General features: G+C 38.1%; 1 protein-coding gene across 3 annotated transcripts in view; it reads left to right on the plus strand.

The window, feature by feature from the left end:
• The window catches only part of LOC150099775 (mitochondrial amidoxime reducing component 2-like), a 229233-nt gene that overhangs the window by 35141 nt on the left and 169816 nt on the right, over nucleotides 1–24276 (plus strand). For 2 of the 3 annotated variants that reach the window (XM_090404065.1, XM_090404067.1), the window contains exon 2: nucleotides 18561–18798. In XM_090404065.1, the coding sequence (XP_090260191.1) occupies nucleotides 18581–18798 (218 nt within the window). In that variant the 5' untranslated portion in view covers nucleotides 18561–18580. Of the gene's footprint in view, nucleotides 1–9579; nucleotides 9683–18560; nucleotides 18799–24276 lie in introns of those variants that run through there. The other variant, XM_090404066.1, reaches the window with a different exon arrangement.

Genomic DNA, 24276 nt, shown 5'->3' on the forward strand with positions numbered 1-24276 from the left:
TAGAGGTAATTATCGTGTTACAGGTGCCATTTCTAAACAGTGACCGTTGCCGTTGTTACTGCAGTGATACTAGTAGCTGTATATTGTAGCTTTTGTGGGTTACATGATTGAGTTCTTAATAATTAGCATTTGCAGTAATAAAATTATTTATGATAATAATTATTAAGTTTTAAAAGAGGTATACCATGAGTAGACATATCGATACAAAATTAATAACGGAAAACACGCGTACAAAGATTATTTAATAGTATAATTTTCGCTTGTCACAGGCATCCTCAGTACATTTTCAGCTCAAATTAAACAATAACTGACAATTCCAGAAAGCGCCACCTAAGTAGCTGGTGTAAGATAACTAAAAAGGTCAATAAATTTCCTAACAAAAAAAAAAAAAAAAAAAAAAAAAAATGTATACAATGAAAGGTTAGAAAAGATTAGCTGATTTAGGCATCCGCGAAGGCTTCTGCTTTCTCGTCGTCTCGGTAGGCCATGCCCCCTTTCTCCCTGGATTGGCTAAATGTTGGAGCGGTTGCTGCGAAGGGCTTTCGTCATTTTCCACAATGAGTTGTCTTTGGTGTATAAGGAGCTTAGCTTCTTCTCCTACAGCTGGTTCTTGTGATCTTTGATCGCATATCGAACAAGGTTTGTTGCCCTGTTTAGCTCTTGTCTATCCTGGGGGATAGTGTTGTATGGTAACGGCGTCTGATCCTGTTTTTGCTGCAGATGAGCTTTAGAATCTCTTCTGGGAGCAGGTTGGCTTGAGCTGGAGTGGTAACGGTGGAAGTTGCTGCTAGGCCAGCTTGGATTGTGCCTTCCAGTTTTCTGATCGCTGTATCTATTTCTTTAGGTGAGGAGATGGATGGAACGGGTTCTGTAAGGTTGCAGAGAATAGCGTTCAGCTTTTTGAAATTTGTGCAGGACTGCCTGGGGATGATTTCTGTTTCCCCGCCTAGGCTTAGTAGTACGGGATTGTGGTCGGAGCTTAGATCATTGACTACCTGTAACTGGAATTGGTGCGAGGTGTTCCTAAAAATGGCTATATCCAGCACATCAGGTCTTCCCAGTGGCCCGTAGTGTGTTGGTTCGGCAGGACCTGCTATGATGATGTTTCTTGTCATAGCGAACGTGTGTAGGCTCTTCCCATTGTTGTTGGAGTTCCTACTGTTCCATGCAGGATGTTTGGCATTTAGGTCTCCCGCCACAATTGTTGCTTCATTTGTGTCGAGGAGCTGGGAGAGATCCGAGGCTGGTAGTGGTTTGCCTGGAGGGTTGTAGACTGAATATAGCTTTAGGTTACCTGCATTGTTGGTGTGTATCTCAATTCCAGTTTCTTCCAGGTGTGTAGTCGTTGTCTTCTTGATCTCATTGTATCTTATGTCTTTTTTGACAAAGATAGCCGTTCCACCTCCTCTGGCATTGAGTCTGTCATTCCTAAGTAGTGCGTGGTTCCTTAGTTTGGGGTTGTCACAGGGCCGAAGGTGCGTCTCGTTGATTAAGAGGATGTCTATTCTATGTCTTGCTGTAAATTCTTGTAGTTCCAGGAGTTTGTTGTTTAGGCCGTTGGCATTCCAAAATGCGATCTGTATGAAGTTGTTCGAACCAGGTGTATTATTCATTGCTTATCATTGTGAAGATGACTTGAGTGTTTTTTAAGAACTTGTTCGTATCACTCTGATTGGGGTTGGTCTTGCTAAAAGCCGTTAGCATCTCCCCTAGGGTGGCAGCAAGGATAGCAGCTGTGTTCTGACTGTTGGGCATAGATTCTGCTGATTTAGCCTTTGAGGTGACTGCTGCAGCATATGAGCTGTGTGATGTTCGCTGATTGATAACTTCTTCAAGGGGTGTTGCACGTTTTTGAGCTGGTGGATTGCCTGATTTTCTGTTGCTTGCTAGGTTATCTGGGTGGAGAGTGCAGCCTCTATAGTTGGTTGGGTGTGGGCTGCCGCAGTTTGCACATGTGACTGGAGTTGTGCGTGGTTTGGAGCATGTGTGAGTAGGGTGACTGTCCCCGCACTTCACACATTTCTACTCTGCTCTGCACAGTTTCTGTGCATGCCCATATCTCTGGCAGCGATGGCATTGTCCTGCTGTTGCTTTCTTTCTGAGTGGTTCTGTTTTAATCCTGAGATTGCAAACTGTTTTGAGATCGTAAATCCTTCTTTGTTCCTTATTAATTTCCACGAGAACCAGTGGCATGGGACGTTTGTCTGCCCGGTACATTCTTGATATTTTTATGGGCTCCAGTCCTTGAGATCTAAGGTCGATGGCTATTTCTTCGGACGTGATTTCTTCAACCAGTCCTCTGATGACAACTTTTAGGTTCTTTTTGCTTTTCAGTTCAAAAGTGTGGTATGGGGTCTTTAGCTCGTCCATCAACTTTGTTAGCCGACGGTAGTCTGATGTCCCTTCGGGCTGGATACGGACTCCTTCGTCGGAGTTTTTGGCTGTTTTGAATTTAATCTCGGAGTTTCTCATGGCCTCCGAAATTCTTGACCATTGTTTTTTGTCTCGTAATATTACCGGCGGGACTCGTTCTTTGATCTGTGCCACTGTGTCCATTGGCTGGTGTTCCGTTTCTTCTGGTGGTGTCTGTTTTCGTCGCTTTTTTCTGCTCACCGTTTGGTAGTCGTCTGGTTCTTCCGGAGTCTGAGTAGCTGTGGCTGGGTTGTTATCTCTTGTTTCATCTTGAGATGTGGTGGGGAGAGGTTCTGAAGGTTGATAGTCCTCAGATTCGACTTCCGCGATTTGATGGATCTCTACTTTACCCGGCCATTTTGTATGTAGGAGGTTTCCTACATGTCGGAAAATTGCAAGTAGCTGCTTAAAGTCTAGTTCATCGTAAGGAGTGCTCATGATGATTAAGACTAGTCTTTTACCTTTACCTTACCTTACCTTACCTACTTACTTAAAATTTCTGATCACCTGTCTCAATCTTTACCTTTACCTTACCTTACCTTAATATTAAGTCCAGAACTAATCCAAGTCACTCTTGGATAATCCTCTCGAATGAAGTAAAGTTTCGCATATTTCTTTATAAAGGCATTCCATGAGGAACCGACTTTTGTGAAGGACTCTTGTCTTTCTCCAATGAACTCTATGTCTAGTGAAGGTGGCAAATTCTGCAAGTCCAGACTTTTCAGGTTTAAAGTATTCAATATAAGATTGGTATTCTTCTAGCCGAATAGAGGCAGATCTTCCTGTTTGTCCGAAATAAGATAATCCACAAGAGCAGAATCTGGTAGACACCTGGATAATTAAGATGTGGAAGCTTGTCCTTAGGAGAAGTGAGAAAGGTGGAGATTTTTCTAAACGGTCGAAAGGCAACAAAAATATTCAGTGGTTTTAAAACTTTTGCTATACGTTCACTAATGCCTTGTACATAAGAGACAGGAATGCGCGTTATTTCTTCTGTATTTGAAGAGGAAGACATATTAAAACTACTCAAAACTCTTTTAATGAAGCAATTCTTATAACCATTAGAAAGGAAGAAGTTATATATATATTGCAGTTCTTTCTGTCAAAGATCGTCTGAAGAACAAAAGGAATGGGCCCGATGAACCAGTGCTTTAATAGTTCCTGCCTTTTGACTGGGATGGTGATGAGATTCAGCATGGATATAATAGCCTGTATGAGTCTTCTTTCTCTAGACTGAGAAATGTAGTTTACCATCTGGTTGACGAAGAATTAGAAGATCTAAAAAGGCTAACTGCTTATTTGATTCTACTTCTAGGGTAAACTGGATCCTAGAAGAGCCATTCCATACAGCAAAAATGTCATCAACATATCTGAACCAATGAGTAGGTCTAGGAGAAATGTTGTCAAATATACGTTGTTCAAAATGTTCCATAAAGAAATTGGAGATAGCAGGAGAAAGAGGATTTCCCATTGTTGTTCCTTCAATTTGTTGATACAACTTATTTTTAAAGGAAAAATAACTAGAATGTATTACAAAATCAAATAATTTTACTATGTCTGAAGGAAATTCTTGTTGCAGTAATTCAATGCTTTCAGAAAGAGGTACATTCGTAAATAAAGAAACAACATCTAAACCGATCATGATATCAGAAACATCCAAATGAAGATCTGAAATTTTATTTTTGAAATCCGAAGTATTTTTTATATAAGTATCAGTTCTAGTTGAAGAGGAGAGTAAATTTTGATAAAAATTTTGAGATTTTGTAAGTGGGGCAACCTATACAATCTACGACTGGTCTCAACGGAATGCCTGGCTTATGAACTTTCGGAAGACCTTACAATCTAGGTGGACGACCGAAGAAGGTTTTAAGTTTTTTCTTTTGATCTTCATTCCATGTAGATACATTATCTATAAGAGAATTAAGTCTTTTCAATTGACTCCCCGTAGGATCCGATGTAAGAGGCCTATAAGTTGAATAGTCGCGAAGTAATAGAGACATTTTACTCTCATATTCCTTCCTATCTTGAATCACTACAGCCTTCCCTTTGTCAGCTTTCGTAATAATTAAATTATGGTTGTTCTTCAGTGATTTCAATGCTTTAAACAAAGAGTAAGACAGATTAGGACGAGGAGGCTGGACATTAAAAAGAATTTTCGCGCATTCAAAACGTAACCTGTTGGCTGTTTTTTATATAAGGATAAGGATCGAATACCTCTGTCTATGTTATGAAAAAAAAAATACATAAGGGACACCTTATTCGGCGTAACGGCCAAACCATCTCGTTTTGATAAAACGAAACGTTCACAGTCTGTTAGTGGACGTCCGGTAACATTTATAACTACTTTATCTATATCAATAGCATTATTACTGGATCTAGGTAGGCTGACCAGTGATTCAAATTTACGTTTTAGCTTGTCACGAGAATCATTAAAGACCTTTAGGTAAGAATTCGAAGATATGCGCACTATAGTATTAAAAGTTTCAACCGTTTAAACAGATTCTAGAGCATAAATTCTCTATTTAAGAGGGCAAGAGATTTTTTAGCTTCGTGTAGCTGATTAGTTAAAAGAGACTTACTAGCTTTTAAGTAGATCCGATGAGTTTTTGAGGACCTAAACACTTCTTTTATTTTACAACAGGTAGGAATAACCTTAACCATCTTATATCGTTTAAGGAATATTAATCTGTTAATGCATTTCGCCGTCTTTACCAATACTTTACCGTATCTAGCAGATTGTTTGGAAATAGACTCTCCGTGAAGTCTAGCAATAAGTTTTAAAAGAGGTATACCGTGAGTAGACATATCGATACAAAATTAATAACGGAAAACTCACGTACGAAGATTATTTAAGATTATTTTCAGTTATTGTTTAATTTGAGCTGAAAATATACTGAAGATGCCTGTGACACACAGGCGAAAATTATACTATTAAGTAATCTTTGTACGTGAGTTTTCCGTTATTAATTGTGTATCGATAATAATTATTGTTATTGTCCAATTTTAGTTTTATGAATATGCATCTGAAATGAAATAATAAATGGAGAATTTTTTAAAACAAAATTTATGCAAAATTTTATACCAACATTTTTATTCTTGGGTTTTGATCCATGATTAGACACATTTTAAAAACTCCTAGGAAACTTAAGTACATAATTATTAGATGTCATCTTACTCTCTAAAAGGGAGGAATAAATCAATCGATGAGATGCGGTGACTGGTTCATTCAATCCAATACCCTTGGAGGGTAATGGATGGCAATGCTGTAGCCAGTGAAGCTCTAACTGAGGCTCGCTGTTGCTGTTACCCCCCCTGCCATGATCAGAGCTTTAATTGCTCAATAACACCTTATCCCTACACTGTCCTCTACAGATAACGGGGAAGATGAAAAGCATTCTTGCTTCGCCCCTTTAAGCCAGTCCTTATAAGGACTATAAGGACTACTCTCTAAAAGGAAAATACGTTGATTGTTATTGCTAGTACATGACACTAATATAGAGTCCCAGACTCTTCGCGGGGAGGGTTACCGTTTACTAACACACAACAACACACGATCCATCCCCTGCCCTACTATATCTCCACACTGCAACACGCACTGTAGAATATTGTATTTAGTTAGTTTTTGAGTATTCTTTAATGAAAACCTTCATAAAAATAACATTGCAACACATAGAGTGAAGTCATGCTACCTCATGACAAGGACTCGACAATTTCGCCCATGGCGAGTAGATTTTGTCAGTAACTGCAGACTGTACAAAACAGAATATCTTTTAAAAGTAAACCCGTTTTTTTTTTTATTTAATCAAAAATTAATTTCTTAAACAAATTGTTTTTAGCTTTAAGAAAATACAGATGACGCACCACTTATCACTTTATGATACTCCTATTGGTTTATAAGGACATACTATTTAAAAAATTTGGGTCTTGGGCTAGTAGGGTTTTGCATAATTTGCTTAGCGCTGTTCATTATCAAAAACATTATGACAACCCAGACTGTACGGTTGGCCGGAAACAGGTCGATTGTGACAGTATCGTGATACTGGAATTGTTCTCGTGACATTACGGAGCTCCTTTCATCCCCCATTGAACACGCATTGACCGCTAATTGTTACCTAGGAATTGTTTTGGATGAGGTATTGCCCTATTGTGGGTACTGGGGCTCGATGGATCTGGGCTCTTCCAGCAGGACAATGCCCCTTGTTCACAAGGCTCGCTTTGTGCAAATTTTCCAAAAACATCCAGATATTCACTCCCCTGCCTTTCTAATTCTTGATTTGAATCCCATCTAACATTTATGGGATAATGTGGAACACGGCATCCTCCAGTCAAGGCCAGTGCTTTACTTGGTTGCTGACCTCTGGGAATCCGTCTAGTGGGTAAAGAATATCTCAGGACACCTTCCGGGGACTAGTGGAGTCGATGCCGGGATGGATACACGGTAATATTGGCCAGAGGAGATCCAACACACTATTAACCCGGGGAACGACAAGGGTATTTGCCGTCCGGGTGCAAACTTTTATCGGCCGCCCCTAATGCTACATTGTTTAATCCAAATTAGATATTAGCTACATAAAATGCGGCCCTATCAATGTTGTTGCCAGATTGTTTATTTTATAGTTACAGTGTTTATTGTATGTATAATATAGTATATATTATTATATTACTATTACTACTACTATTACTATCACTAGTAATATCACTGGTATTACTAGTGATATTAATAAACTACTGGTATTAATATCACTGGTATTACTACCAGCGCTGCTCAACTCTTCAACATAGAGAAGTTTAGTTCGTGAATGAATAACGATTGAATTATAATATGTATGTTGATGAATTTTAGAACATTAACGCTCACTTGTATGTCGATGCGCAAAAATGAGACTGGGATCGAATACTTGTAAGTATCAGTAAATAAGAACCATGCACGTGTTGCAATCTCGCTCCCACTGCGCCGGCCGGCAGGAACCACCATCATCCGTTTATTGGTAAATACGTCATTTTGGCCTACTTGATTGGCCTCAGTAACTATTTTCATGACCTTACTCCATCTTACAGGTCCTATTCATGGACCTGTAAGATGGAGGTACTGATCCCACGATTCACTCTTAATCGCGTTGTCTTACCTCCATGTCTTTTGTCATGGAGGTAATCCAAGTTAACCGAATTAAATATTACCCATACAATGATGTCTTATATTTTTCTGTCGACCTCCAATAGACCCCGAATCGACCCCTTTGGCGACCACTGTCTTAGAACCTAAACATTTTTTTTTTTTTTTCAATAGAAAGGGGGATGGTAAATCCCTTTATGTTTTTACAGCTGGGTACGAAACTCGGATCGAAATCCATAGAGTTTCATGCCGAAAAAACTATCGGCGGGTCCAAGTGTAAATGATCACCTGGGTAGTACAACACCAGGGCAACTCCATGCAAAGGTGGAGCAATCTCCGTCACTAACTTTAATATTCTCTCATAATGTAAAACCCAGCTCCTAAGAGATATATATATATATTGTTTTACATTATGAGAAGAGGTCACTACCCAGACCGGTTTCAACCTTTTTTTTTTTTTTTGAGGTCTCATCAGTGAGTAGGTAGACCTGGAATATCAAGGTTTTAAGTGAACACGAACTTACATACCTCTACTATCGAATTGCCGAAGTGGTGCACTCCTATATTTATTGTTAATTACTAAGTTAATAAGCCGAAAAGCTATTTTACCGGCGAAAATATTAATAGAAAGGGGGATGGTAAATCCCTTTATGTTTTTACAGCCGGGTACGAAACTCGGATCGAAATCCATCGAAATAATGTAATCTTCTCATAATGTAAAACAATATATATACATCTCTTAGGAGCTGGGTTTTACATTATGAAAGAATATTAAAGTTAGTGACGGAGCTTGCTCCACCTTTGCAGGGAGTTGCCCTGGTGTTGTACTACCCAGGTGATCGTTTACACTTGGGCCCGCCGATAGTTTTTTCGGCATGAAACTCTATGGATTTCGATCCGAGTTTCGTACCCGGCTGTAAAAACATAAAGGGATTTACCATCCCTCTTTCTATTAACATTTTCGCCGGTAAAATAGCCTTTTTATCCGTTAGGATAGAAGTATATTTATAAAAAAAATAAATAAATAAATAAATAAATATTATTTATTTATGTATTTTTATATATATATAGTATATCATTCCACTCCGGAATAATTGTCTTTTTTTTTTTTTTTTTTTTCAAGGACTGCATGGTGAATGCCTGGTACGTTGTAGACGTAGATGCAATCCAACACCTTGTAGGAATCTATGCCAAACCGCATATGTGCTGTAATTCGGGCCCAGCACGGTATTAAATAAAAAGTTTCTAATTCATTGGCCAGTATGTGTAGATGACGATAATGTTTGGCTCAAAAGTGTATAATGTTGAACGTAGGGCACAAATGTGTAGAGTCTGTGTGTGGTGAGAGTTGTTTAAAAACAGTAATCGTCGAGTTATACATCAGAAATTTTAAAAATATATATAATTAATTCAGAATTTTGAAAAAAAATGGCTTGTTTTTAAATATAACCTGAGTTTCATTCACGGCAAGACCTTGGAGGTGGAACGTAATAATAATTTAAAGCCATGCATTTTATTTATACTAATAAACAGTACTATATTGTTATTATCTCAGATGTTTATCGGGATAGCCTATATTTCGAAATAAATATCAAGCGCTCCGGAGAACAAGGAAGAAAGAGGGAAAGGGAAAAAAATTGCTCACAAGCAGCTGATGTTGAAGTAGGAGATAAACAAATACACACTGGTATTGTATCCACGTTTGACCTTCGCTTGGTGTATTTGACGTAACAAGGATAGGAATATCGTTTTCTGCTTTCATGTCACACACGGGCTTGCTGAAACTTGCGCTGTCAGTTGGTAGTAGTAACTAGTAGCGAAGGAATGCTGTTGCATTGGGACATTTAACCGTGGTTGAATGACCGATTGATTGCTTGCGATGTTAGAAATACTAATGTAACACATATACACACGTTGAATTTTGTATGAATGAATAAATACATATACTAGTAAATATTTATACTTAAATATTTACTAGAACAGATGTTAAGTTCGGCTTTAGAACAGCAAACATTGTTGGTCTAGCTCATGCGTGTTTGTTGATGTAGTTTGAAAGCTACGCTTATGCTTCTTCGCTCCGTACCGTGCATTGTGTCCTCCCCCCCCCTCTATTTTCCGGTTTGTTATTCATGTTGTGATTTTGCACTATGATCTGAGGTAAGAATAAAAATAGTGGTCTAAAAAGGAGAATATGTGATACTACTCAAATTGTTAGAAATATTTAACCCATAATATTTATAAGGAACTCTCTGTAATTAACATAGCCGAAGGCCGATTATAACATTCAATGACAGTTCATTGCTAGTTAATTGGGCTCATCTACACAGAACCTTAATTTTTTTTTTTAGTTTTTTTTCTGATAAAGAAATAAAATACTGATAAACGATAAAATTAATATTAGTACCAATACGTAATATAATTCACTGTTACATTAAATTATGCACTGTTGTTATTATTATCACTATGGGGTAACTGCATGGCTTTTGAAGACACTGTGGGGAAACCCGTGTTATTCCTTACGAGTAGGGATAGAATCCAATCTGCAACCTAAGGAACCATTATAAGGGATTTTCTACTGAAATCAAGCTGATTGGTTTTCTCATAAGAAGGTGCCAGGGTCCACCCCAGAACTCTGGTTTTTCATTCTGCAAGACGGATAAACTGACCAGAAGAGAGCTCTCTCTCTCTCTCTCACACACACAATTAACAGACATAATACACAGATCACATAGCTTAGTTGCTTTGGCCATACCTCCAGATAACCAGCAGCGTCCTTAAAGATATTTACTGACAGAGCACTCATGAGTGCACTGGGCATCCCATAACACAAGTTCATCACCCTCCAAGTAAGAAATCTAGTCTTTACACCCTACTCACACAATTTCAAGGAACAAAATCGGGTGTATCTTCTCTTCCTTCTTATCGTGTATTCAAGTTTTTTCCATATCAGTTCTATAAAACCTCTATAACTTATCCTTTTATTGTCATCCCTATTTTTGTACCTCTCAACCAGATTTTTTTAACTTGCAAACTTTGCCTATCCACAGGGAGCATTCCACAAGCCTGCTACCACTTTGCTGCTCACTTATCTCTGGATTCTCATCAAGAATAGCACACTCTATATACAACAGTCGTCCAGATTTGGCTGTATCAAAGCTTTATAAAGAGTGATAATAACTTCTCTATGCCTACTTATCAGTGTATTCTGCAACATCTAAATGATTCTTTGAGATATTGTGCCCCACTTTTGCAGTAAACTCTGAACTTCTTGCATGTCATCACCCTAGTATCCCTGTCTTCATCAGTCGAGTTCATTCCATTTCTATTAATGTAATACAAAGCTTATAAATTTTCATCCCAAAGTGCATAAATTTACTCTTTGCAATGTTAATATTGGCAATAATTATTTAAAATAAAGAGCCAAGAGGCTTCAATTCGGCGACGTAAAAATTATTTAAATTAAGGGATATTAAACTTCAAAGCCGAATAAGAAACTCAAAGATAGAAATCTAATCTAAGACTTTCATGCTGAATATAGAAACTATATAAAGATTAGCGAGTCCAAGTGTAAGCTAACACCTGGTAGAAATAATGTGGGATTTAATAACCCCTTAATTTAAATAATTTTTATGTTGCCGAATTGAAGCCCCTTGGCTCTTTATTTTAAATAATTTATTGGTATATCTTCTTGGCAATTCGTATAGCAGAGTTTATGTAAGTTCTGTTCACTACCATCTTAGTATTATTCAGGTCTACCTACTCACTGATGAGACCTCAAAAAAGGTTGAAACAGTCTGGGTAGTGACCTTCTCTAATAATGTAGAACAGTAATACATCTCCTAGGAGCTGTTGTTTTACATTATGGGTAAATACTAAGAACAGTGATCAGATCTTGCTTCACCTTTGCAACGAGTTGCCCTGGCATTTCACTACCAGGTGTTGGCTTACGCTTGGACTTGCTGATCTTTATATAGTTTCTATATTCGGCATGAAACTCTTAGATTTGGGGCAATAATTATCTTTTGCCAACACTGTCAGTCTATTTAAATCATCATTCAGGATCTCCATATGATCTTCATTAATGTCCCTTTTCCAGCTTTGCATCATCAAATTAAATAAAATGTCAGAGATTAAAGACATTAAACAACACCAGTTCAAGTACAGAGCCCTATGAAACATTGCTAGTCATCCATCTTCTCCTGGATTCTTCTTTGCCATATATTCATCAGTCACCATCTTATCCATGTCACTAGCATCACGTGCATCCCCATTTGCTCCAGTTTATGTAATGTAATTTTTTACAAAACTAATTTATGTAATTTTATGTACCTGGGAGGTGGTTAAATGTGTGGAATTACACGGCTGGTAAGTATGACAAGCTTAGAAGATTGTTTGGATCAGTGCTATGCATGTGCAACTACAAGGGCTAGATGTAATAGTGCATGAGAAGTGGTAGAGGTGGAGAGTTTTAGGGAAGTAATGGCAGACTCCATACCTAGAGTCAGGAGAGTAAATCAAGTGAGAGTTAAATGGATGAATATCATCATTAAGCTAGAGCTGCAAAAAAAGAAAAAAATGTGGAGGGAATTCAAGGAGAAAGTTGACCAGCAGGCACATGAGCAGTACAAAGGCAAGAAAGGTAACTAGTATGGTAAGAAAGGCAAAAGCAGAGTATGAAAGGAAATTAGCAGTGCAGGCCAAAGATAAAAGATAATCCCAAACAGTTCTTTCAATATGCTGCATGTAAAAGGAAGAATGTTTATGGCAGAATGATTTTAAAATGCTGATAGTAGGGAGGTAATTGAATCAGTTGAAGAATTCAATTGTCGAAGAATTGAATTGAAGAATTCAATAATCGGAAGAATTACTAAGTGAACAATTTGCAAGAGTATATCATCCAGGTGGAAATATTGTGGTAATGAGAGAGGCAAAGACTTATATGGGGAACTGAGGTAAATGAAATGGAGGTGCACAGCATATTACAGAACTTTAATGTGAATACAGCTATGGGATTAGATGGTATACCAGCCTGAGTTTTTAAGTGAAGGTTCTAGGTAATTGTCAGTACCTTCAACCACATTGCTTAATCTAAGTCTCCGCTCTGGGTTAGTCCCAAGAGGATGGAAAGAGGAGAAAATAGTTCCATGTGCACGTGTCATAGTTATATGTTCCCATGAAGATGGCAATGTGACGTTGCCGAAATATAGGAGGTATTAAAGTTTCTTTTAATTAATATTCCAGTATATGTTATAAATTCCTTAAATAATTTAACAGTCATGTTACCAACATATAAGCCTATCTGCAAAAAGAACAAAAAAATTACAGGAATGGATAGTTGGAAATGGGATACTATATGAGGGCAACAACATGGTTTTGTGAAGGGTAGGTCATGCCTCAGTAACTTGCTTGCATTTTATAATACAGTGACAGCTGAGTTCAATAAAGGTAATGGGTTTACAGTGATACTGCTAGACTTTTCAAAAGCCTTTAACAGGATACCACATGGAATTCTAATGAATAAACTGCAGCACATGGGGATGAATATAGGATTGGTAAGGTGGATAAGAGGGTGGTTGATGGAGAGATATCAGTGAGTAGTTTATTCAGAAGTAGAGTCCAGAAGAAGGCCTGTGACTAGTGGTGTGCTACATGGCTCTGTTCTTGGGCTGCTACTGTTTAATTTATACATTAATAATATAGGAAAGGATCTGAGAGGAGCTGTTCAGTTGTTTGCTGATGATGCAAAATTAGGTAGAGCAATAGTTGACACAGATGGTGTTAAAATTGTGCAGGATAGACTGGCAGTCTAGGCAAAGGAGAATGGATGTCAGTTTAATGTGGCAAAGTATAAGATTATGCATTTTGGAGTGAAAAGCTGTACACCACATTGTGAAATTATACTCCAGGAAACTGAAGAAGCCAGAAATTTGGGAGTGTTAGTGGACAGATAGTTAAAGTTCAGAGGACACATCAAAAGTGGCTAAAGCAGCTCATCAGATTACTTGGTTACTGAAGAATACTTTGATGAGCAGAGGCAAGCAGGTTATTATTCCTCTATATCAAGCCTTGATAAGATCCCATCCTGACTACTTCCTGCAGATCTAGACACCTAGGTTTCTTGGTGATGAGGAAGAGGCATAAAGGATCCAGAGGTGAGTGACCGAGATGGCAGCAGGTCTATGGAATGAACCTTATGAGAACAGGTTGAAGATTTGTGGGTTACAGAAACTATTTGATAGGTGGAAAAGAGGTGATTTGATTGAAACATGCAAATTACTGAAGGGTTTTTACAAGATTACTAAAGAGCAAATTTTTAGAACAGGTCTAGTGATGGGAGAGCTAGGGGACCATCCTTGGAAACTAAGAAAGAGTGTAGTTAGCAGTGGTTTAGAAGTAAGTTTTTTGCTTTGAGTGGTGAATGAGTGGAATAGGTTGCAGAGTCTGTTGTGGGTGCCATGACACTGAAAGAATTCAAAGCAAAGTATGATAGATACTGCACAAATGTTGGATAGCTTGGCATTATGTTTAGGGCCTCCCTCGATGAGTCTAAGGACTCCATGGAGTAGCCCATAATAATTTTTCTGTGTGGTATTCTCTTAAATGCATATACCAGTGGCAGCTTGTCTATAAGCACTTCAGGGCTGCATTGAATGTAGCTCCAGCATTGAGTATACCTAGTTACTACTTGCTAGTATACTCAATTCTGGTGCTGCATTCAGTGCAGTCCTTATGGACGAGCCACTATTGGCATATACTGATATGTTGGTGTACTGATTTTCCTTTAATGTTAGTATCTTCCAAACCACTATGGATTCCGAAAACATATCAGAGATCAAACACTCGCAAACCACAATAACTATTATGACTTGCCTTTTGAAGACATTCAGTGTTGGAGCATTTGCTACTCACTCTGGCAATTCATTCCACTCTTTCAGCATCCACCATGCAAAACAAAATCTCCTTTTGCTTCCTTACTGACATGACATTTGTACATTTTACAGTAATGACCTCTCATTCTTCCATTACCCTGTGCACTAATTTCCATATATGTCTGATAAATTGATAAATTCCTCTCATGTTTGTCATATGTCTTTTCATATTTGTATCTGCTGCAATTTGAAAGGCTGTTCCTTGAATCTGCCTCATCCCTAAAAAAGCTTTCCAAATCCCAACAAATTTGGGTTCATGTGACTGTCTCAAATTTGGAAAGCATTAATCCTCAGATCTTCAGCCCAACGACCAAGACTACCCACTTTAGCCCACTAGGAGAAGCCATTTAGGATTCTAGGCCTGACGTTATTATTATTACTATTATTATTCAGGTCTCCATTGAGTCAAGAGACTCATTGTGAAAGGTCTTTCCTAGGAAACACAAAGTCTATCATACCACTCCTTGAACTCATTGATTGTTTTTGCCCTCACCAATCTATCAGGCAATGCATCCCACAGTTCAACCACCCACCATGCAAAGAAACTGCTCCTCATTCTCTTGCTCACAGTTTCCTTTCTTCAAATTCCAGGAATGGCCCCAGGGATCGCTCCTTTCCGCTGTTCCATCAAATGAAAGAACTCCCTAGTGTCAATCCTGTAACTAACTCTCAATTCAACAACACTTTGTTGTTTTGGTTGTTAGTGCCTTCATGCACTTATTGTTTTTTGTTATCCTTGATTATTATTATTATTATTACAGGCAACTCCATGGAGTCCTTAGACTCATCAGGGGAGGCCGTAAACATCATATAAAGAACTATCCAACATTTGCTCAGTATCTATCGTTTATTATTATTATTATTATTTGTCACCTCCAGAGAGTCCAAAGACTCGTCAAGGGAGGGCATCTGCTTTACAGCTCTGTCTCCACCACTCGCAATCCAACAGCTGACTGCAACTACACCAAAGCTATCTATCGCCGACCACCACCAGTATTTCCACAGACAATCACAAACATCCATGCCGACAGCGGGATTCGAACTGCAGCCTTTTGGCTGGGGAGCGGATACGCTAACCACTTGGCCAGTCAGGCTGGTCTTTCTCTAGGTCTTTTTACTGTTATTCTGGCAAAGAACACTTACTTTGCTAACCTTTTCCATTCTGTTTAAGTAACCATGCCACCTGAGATTATCTCTGCTAACATTCTTGAATGCTAATAATACTTTGCTTTGAACTCATTCACAGTCATGGCACCACAACAGACTCTGGCAACCTATTCCACTCATTCACTACTCTCCAAGCAAACAACCTAGTTCTAACAACCTTGCTAACTACACCCTTACTCAGTTTCCATGGATGGCTCCTAGTTCTCCCACCACCAGACCTGTTCTGAAAAATTTCCTCTGAATTAATCTTGCAACTCTTCTGTAATTTGTATGTCTCAATCATATCACCCCTTTTCCGCCTATCAACCAGTTTCTGTAACCCGCAAATCTTCAGCCTGTTCTCGTAAGGATCTTCCCATAAGAAAGTGGATCTTCTCCACTTTCCTCATCACCAAGAAACTCTGGCACTAAGATCTGCATACAGTAGTTGAGATAGGGTCTTATCAAGGCTTGATAAAGAGGAACAATAATCTGCTTGTCTCTGCACATCAAAGTATTCTTTAGTAACCAAGTGATCTGATGAGCTGCTTTAGCCACTTTTGCTATATGCCCCCTAAACTTTAATTTCCTATCCACTAACACTCCTATGATGGCAATGTAATGTTGCCAAAATATAGAAAAGTATTAAAGTTTTTATAATTAATATTTTAGTGTACATTGTTATTTCCTTAAAAAATAATGGTCTTATACGTTGGTTACTTATAACTGTCTACCACAAGTGGTCTTGAAAGTGTTAGAGTAGTAAACAGAAGAGAAGATATATGATAGTAGCATATAAATTGGCAATGGTAATGCACTAAGGCATTTTTATTGTATCAATCCATCTAGATCTTGGTCTTTCTCTAGGTCTTTTTAATGTTATTCTGGCAAAGAACACTTACTTTGCTAACCTTTCTCATTCTGTTTTAGTAACCATACTACCTGAGATTATCTCTGCTAACATTCTTGAATTCTAATAATCTAAAGTTCTTTCCTAATATCCACATTTTTAATATGATACTCTCATCAGTGCCGCCTTTTCACTAATCTTTTTAACTTTTTCACAACTCTCATATGCAAGGGTGGTTCCATAAGTTTCTGGCTTGATTAACTGTTAGAAAGAAAACAACTGTTACTTTTCAACATAATCTCCCTTTACTTCAACACACTCTTTACATCTTCGAATTAACATTTCTATGCCTTTGAAAAAATAGTCTGTACTTTTGTCTGCACCCCTAAAACCATCTTTCACCTCATCATTGTCATCTGCAAATTTTCTTCCTCAAAGGTCTTTCTTCAGTTTCGAGAAGAGATAGTAGTTATGTGGTGCTAGATTGCGGCTGTAGGATGGATGTTTAATCTTCTGGAAGCCACAGTCCTTTGCAACAATATCTGTATGGACTAGAGCATTGTTGTGAAGCAGGTGACATTATGACTCAGCATTCCTCATCTTTTCTCGTTTATGGTGTCTTGCAAGTTGTGCAGGAGTGAAGTATAATATTCTGTATTCATTGGCAATCCCAAAGAATTGTTGCCATGATCTTCTTGGTGGACTGAGTGACCTTGGCTTTTCTTGGTGGTGATTCCAAAAGGGAATCCATGGAGTGGATTCTCTTTTGGAAAGAGGATCATAATGAAGGAGCATGTTTTCATCCCTAGTGACAATGGATTCCAGCACTTCTCTCTGATTCCCTTGACAAAACTCTAAAAACCTTCAGGAACAGGTCACATGATGCTGCTCCTGAATTGAAGAGAGAAGTCAGGACACCCACATTGCATTGACCTTTGTCATGTGAAGTTTCTTGTGAATGATGCAAAAGATGGTTGTTATAGAACACCCCAGCCTTGCTGAGATTTCTTTGAGCTTCAGCCATCTGTCATTGATCTGTTCCTCCTCAACAAGACTCATTTTCCCCAGTCATCACTTCTGCAGGCCTGACCATCACGAGGATCAACTTCGATGCTCTCTTCGTTGGTGAAACTGTTCAGCCCATTCATTCACAGTGGAATATCAAGGAGAAGCTTCCCTATAAACCATCCAATCACTGTTTCATATCATTTGGAGAAAAACCCTTCTTTGGTGAAAAAGTTTATCACAGTACAGTACTCAATTTTTAACATTCGCACCCACTTAGTGTGCCATGTGTTAGTCAAACAAGTGTCTCAACTCAGGTAGAGAGTTGAAAGTGGTGCATGGTGTTTTAAAATTGGCATGGATTTTGTATGTCAGGCCAGAAATTTTTGGAACTCATCTTGTATGTAGTCTCCAGTGTTTGAAGTGCTTTATTTCTAACCTGGTTCTCAGATTCATAAGTTAAAATTGGTTTTAATGCTGTCTTGTATGTAGTGTTGAAACTAATTTCCAACAGGAAATTAACATGAATAAACTAAAAACTAGAAAGCAAATAATAACTGTTAACATATCTAGTGAAAAATATTTGAAGATGTTTAAATAATGAGAAGCATGCATTCACTATTATGCTAGCTGCTGGTTCGTTGGTTGCTGTGCACTTCTGATAGATACAAGTGTTTCACAATGGTTTAAGGAAGACCAGACTTGATGTAAAGCATTCCTTGTTTTTTTGTTACACTGTAGAGGATATTTCATCATTTCAGCTGATTCTTTGAATGCTCTTGACATGGTAATCAACGTAGATCATTTCAGTTAGTTGCCATTCTGTTTGGTGTTTTTTTTCTGTTATGTGACATCCCTGATTTGTACTTTTTTCATTCTCAATGTCCTTGAAGTGTTGTGATTGATGTAAACCTCACGACATCTGTCAGTCTGTCCTTTGTCGCGTAGATCACAATTTAACTGATCTTGTAGACACATGGTTTTTTAAGTAGCAGATGTATTTGTTTGCTTTTTTTTATATTTAATATGGGATATTGATAGTTTGGAGTAATACAGACATGATTTACTATATGTGGATTGTGACTGTTTGTTATTTCTCTTTTAGGTATTTTGGAAACAGTACAAATGCCTTTGCCGGATGTTACTAAAAGCTTGATTCTTACAGCTGTAGGCATAACAACTGTTTTTTTATGGATGTGGAGTAAATATAAAAATCACAAATATGTTGTTGTGGGAAAAATCCAAAAGATTATTTTTTTTCCAGTTAAATCTTTAAAGGGTATTGAAGTTAATGAAGCAGAATGCACAAAGCTTGGTATTAAAGTACAAAACATGCTAGACCGGTAAGAAAAAGTTTTACAATTACATCCTACCTCTTATTTTTCTTCTCTATAAAAATTATATTAATATTGAATTTTTTTGCTTATCTAGAACAAAATGTTTTTTTTTTTTAACTTTGGCCATTGAGAATTCTGTTTTACAATATATTTTAAGCTCTTTCTTTGGATAAACATGAAAATCCTATTATTCCTATAAAGCCACATTCCTCAAAAGTTATATTTGAAATTTCAAAATAAATGAAATATCATGAATAAAAGTCAAAACCTGAGTAAGTTTAGAGAAAAAAAGTGTGTGTGTGTGTGTGTGTGTGTGTGTGTGTTGACCTGGTTAACTTATCATTCTCAAAGCAAGAGGCTATGGGTTCAAATCCTGCCTTGGGCATGGATGTTTGTAATGGTCTTTAGGTGGGAGATGAATTTCATTTTCTGGTGTGAGATCACCTCCCCACTTATTAGAAGCTTGAAATGGCTTGAAAAAGTTCCATGTTTGGTCTCTTGAGCAGGGTTTCTGGACTGTCTATAAAAATGCAATGTACATAAAATTAAATTAATAAAATACTTTTGTATCTTTAGCTCACAGGAGAATGGAAACAATAGGAGAGAGGGAATGGTAAGAGGTATAATGTATGGTGACTCAATGATCGGTGGTGTTCAAGATAGGATGCGTGAGGAGTGTTTGCCAGGAGGAACAATAGAAAGGGCTATGGCAATTAAGAGAGGTGAAAGGGTGGATGAGATGATTGTGATGGTAGGAACAAATGACTTCAGTGGTAAGGTAAGTCGGGCAATGAGAGATATGAGGTTTTTGCTTGAGGCTGTACGGAAGAAGACAGAGAGAGGAAAAATAGTGTGTGTGTTGCCTAGGTATGATAATGATGAGCTGAGCAGCAGAGCTGCGATATTGAATGGCATAATAGCAAGAATGTGTGACAAGAGAGGACTGGTATATGTGGATGCTTGGAGTGCGTTTGAGGAAAGAGAGGAATTGTATGCAAGAGACCGTTTACATTTGAATGAAGAAGGATGTAGGCATCTGGGAGAGATTGCCTTCTGAACGAGTCAGTGTGTCCTAGGGAGGATGATAGCAGGGGTGGCCTCTTGTGGGAATGGATACTTGGGAGAAGGGAGACGATGTCAGGTAACACTGAGCCCAGTGGAGTCTAGAAGGGATAATGCTGGGTATAGAAACAATGGCTTTTATATGCTTTATACTAATGCCAGGAGTATCCAGAATAAGGGAGAGGAATTGGTGGCACAGATAGCATCAGCCTGCCCCAAAATTATTGTGATCACTGAGACGTGGTTGACAGAAGGGGATATAATAACAGGAATAGAAGTCTCTGGGTATAGCATTTTTCATCAGGATAGGAGGGAAAAGCGTGGCGGTGGGGTACTGCTTATGATAAGTGATGACCTATGTCCTCTAAGAATGGAGGCTTTGGAAGGAAGTGAGACAAATGATTTTGAGAGCATATGGTGTAAGGTAGAGGTAGGCAAGACAGGATATTTAGTGGGGTGTTGCTACAGACCCAGGAGCACGGAGGATGGGGACCAGGAGATGTTTAGACAGCTAAGTTTGGCAAGTGCAAGAAGAATGATTGTTATGGGAGATTTTAACTACAGTAGTATAAATTGGAGAGAGGAAGATGCATGTAGCAATAGTGGAATGGAATTTCTAGAATTCTTGAGGGACAAATGTCTTAGGCAACATGTAACAGAGGGAACAAGAGGTTCAAGAGTTTTAGATTTGGTTATAGCATCAGAAGAGTTGATAATAACTGAGATGATATCTCTCCCACCAGTTGGAGAGAGTAACCATATGGTTTTGACTTGGAAAATGAATAGACATGCAGGAGTATCAAAGAGACGGGAACTTATGTGGAATTATAATGCAGGTGATTATAATAGTCTTAGACGTTCATGCCGGCTGGGGCGTCGCCTGGTTAAACAAGGCTCCCCGTTGTTTTCTCCAGGGAACCAGGGTGAACAGCGAAAAGTCAGCTACTGGAACAAATCTGAAGACAAACCCCAACTCAACATCACCAGAGTTAAAGATCGGTACTATCAACGTAAGAAGCCTGAATGGCAAAGAAATGGAGCTAGCTGAGGAATTAGATAAGTACCAGATCGACATAATAGGGGTGACTGAAACAAAAAAGACCAAAACTGGTGAGATCTTTCTGAGCAATAAATACAAAATGTTATATTCAGGCAATCAAGGAAAAGAAGGAGTAGCCATAGTATTCAACACAAAATACGAGGCTAATCTTCTTGAATGGCAGGCAGTATCAAGTAGAGTAATGTGGGCAAATATGAGAATGGGGAACTGGACAATGAGACTTATTTGTGCCTATGGTCCCACAGAAGGTTCTACTAAGGTAGAAGTGGAGGAATTTTTTGACGCTTTAGAAAAAGCAACTGACACAATGAAAAAGGAAAAGTTGGTCCTTGTTGGGGATCTAAATAGCAGAGTAGGAAATGATTGTGAGACATACAATAATATTTTGGGAAAATTTGGAGAAAAGAGCAAAGCTAATAATAATGGCAAATATCTGTTGGATTTCTGCTCAGGACATGGACTGGTTATTACTAACACCATGTTCCAACATAAAAATGTGCACAAATTCACATGGAGAGAGAAGAGGCTAGGAATAAGAAAAGTCTCATTGGCTATGTTATTGTTGATAATGATGTTTTCTCCCTGGTGCAGGACACCAGAGTGTACAGAGGATTTGAAATTGGAAGTGATCACTATTTAGTCTTGAGCAGGATAAAATTGAATTTCATATTGAAAAGAATAACATGTAAGAAAGTTTTAAAGCGAATAAAAGTTGAGCAGCCCTCAGATGCGAACTGTAGGCTAAAATACAGAAAGATTATTGAAAAGAAAATGAAAGAGTTTGAGAACAGGAATCAAACCTTGGAGATTCGGTGGCAAACCCTGAAGAAAACATTGATTGATTCTGCCAGAGAGGCATGTGGTGAGGTTGTGTGCAAGGATAAAAAAATCAGAACTCTCTGGTGGATGCAGGAAGTTAAAGAGGCAGTGAAGGAAAAGAAGAAAGCATATCAAAAGTTTCTGGCAAATAAGTCAGCTTTTACTCTTACAGAATACAGAGACAAATGTAAGAAAGCTAAACAGTGTGTAAAACTAGCTAAACAAAAGTCATGGGAGGACTTTGGCAAGAATATAGAAAAGAAATATCAAGAATGTGGCAAAATATTCTGGAGGTTGTTGAAGAATCTTAGGAATGGAGGAAAGAGTGCTGTAAAAGGAGTTAGAGATGATAAAGGTGACATGAAAACAGGAGAAAAAGATATCCTTGAAGTATGGAGTAATTACTTTGAAAAACTGCTAAATGAAACAAGCAGTGATGACAGCACAATGATAAAAAGCACTGACCAGGCATGCAGTCAAGAATACATATCCATACTTGAAGTAGAAAAAGCCATCAAAGGCTTGAAATGTGGAAAGGCAGCAGGAGTAGATGATATTCGACCAGAAATGCTGAAGTATGGTGGTATAAAAGTCTTTTGGCCCCACTGCATAGTTCAGAAAGACTGGACAGAGGGATGAATTCCCGATGAGTGGAGTAGAACTCTCATAGTACCCATATATAAAAAGGGAAATAAAACTGTAGAGAATTACAGAGGTATTTCCCTACTGAGTGTTCCTGGCAAGATCTATGCAAGTATACTTGAGAAACGGTTGAGAAGAATTGTGGAAGAAAAGCTTGGTGAAGAACAAGCTGGATTCAGGCCAAATAGAGGCTGTCAGGATCAGATCTTCACTTTACGACAAATAGTGGAGAAAGCATGGGAATATACCAAAGATATGTATTTAAGTTTTGTCGATTTGGAAAAGGCATATGACAAGGTGCCAAGAGAGAAGCTATTCAATATGCTACAGTTGTATGGTGTCAATGGGGCATTATATCAAGCAATACTTAGTCTTTATTTGAGTTGTAAGTCAGCAGTTAGAATTGAAGGAAGTACAGGAAGATAGTTTAATGTTAAATCTGGTGTGAGACAAGGATGTACATTATCCCGTCTGTTATTCATTATCTATATGGATCACATTATGAAGGAAAGTGGTATTAAACCTGATATCAAAATTGGAGATGTTAATGTCAGCTCTTTGCTTTATGCAGATGATGTTATACTTCTAAATAAATCCGCTACAAGTCTGCAAGATTCTCTGACTAAATTGAATAACTGTTGTAATAGATATGGTATGAAGGTCAACAATAAAAAAGACAAAGACAATGAAAATAGGCAGAATCATTGAAAATGTCAACTGTGTTGTGAATGGAGAACCTATGGAACAAGTAAAACATTTCAGCTACTTAGGCACGATTTTTACTGAAGATGATAAATTAAATATAGAAATAGACAACAGAATCAGCAAAGCTGGTATGGTGGGAAGTCAATTGAATAAATTCATATGGAATAAGAGAGAAATTAGTTGGAACACTAAATTAGCTGTATATAAGACAGTGTTCAAACCAGTTTTAACTTATGGATCTGAGAGCTGGGTCAGAAGTAAAACACTTGACCAAAGACTAGTGACCGCAGATATGAGAGTCCTGAGAAAGATTTGAGGCGTGAACAGATGGCATCAATGGCAATATCATATTAAAAATGAGGATATTAGGAAAGAACTTGACATTGTCAGCATCCAGGAATTAGTTAGCAGAGCTAATCTCAGGTGGTATGGTCACTTAAATAGAATGGGAGAGGAAAGATTAGCAAAACAGGTGTTCTCTGCCAGGTTGTCAGGAAAACGACCCAGAGGAAGACCAAGATATAGGTGGCTTGATACGGTACAAAGTGCCTTAGACGATAGAAATATAAGATCTGATAATGTTGGAGTCTTGACAAGTAACAGACTGATTTGGAGGAAAATTGTAGATAGGATGTTGGTAATGATGTAATTTTTTCATGTAGTACTGTTATATCCTGTACACCCCTTGAGGGTACATGGCAGGAATTTGATGATGATGATTAGACGTCAACTTCGGGAAGTTTCATGGAGGGAGGAATTGGAAGGCCGGGATATCGTTAGTGTGTGGGAAATTGTGAAAGAATATTTGTTAGCAGCATTGGTAAGTTGTATACCACGAGTGAAGAAGAGGACACAATTTGGAGTAAAGTGGATGACAAACAATATTAAACAGGAATTGCATGTGAAAAAGAGGCTATGGAAGAGATATAAGGAGACAGGTTAAGAGAGGATGTGTGAAGAATATAAGACACAGGCCAGAAGAGTGACTAGTGTGGTAAGGAAAGCGAAACTGGAGTATGAGAGGAGATTGGCCCTAAGATCCAAAGAAAATCCTAGGGAATTTTTTAACTATATGGCCAGTAGGAGGAGAAATGACTGTGGAAGAATGATATTGTAGGACAAAAATGGGAATAGAGTGACTGATGCAGAGGACATAGTGGAATTGTTCAATGACCACTTTATTGGAGTATTTCATC

Source organism: Typopeltis vanoorti, chromosome 14, assembly GCF_054136105.1.
Source record: "Typopeltis vanoorti isolate ZY-2024b chromosome 14, IOZ_Tvanoo_1.0, whole genome shotgun sequence".
NCBI lineage: Eukaryota > Metazoa > Arthropoda > Arachnida > Uropygi > Thelyphonidae > Typopeltis > Typopeltis vanoorti.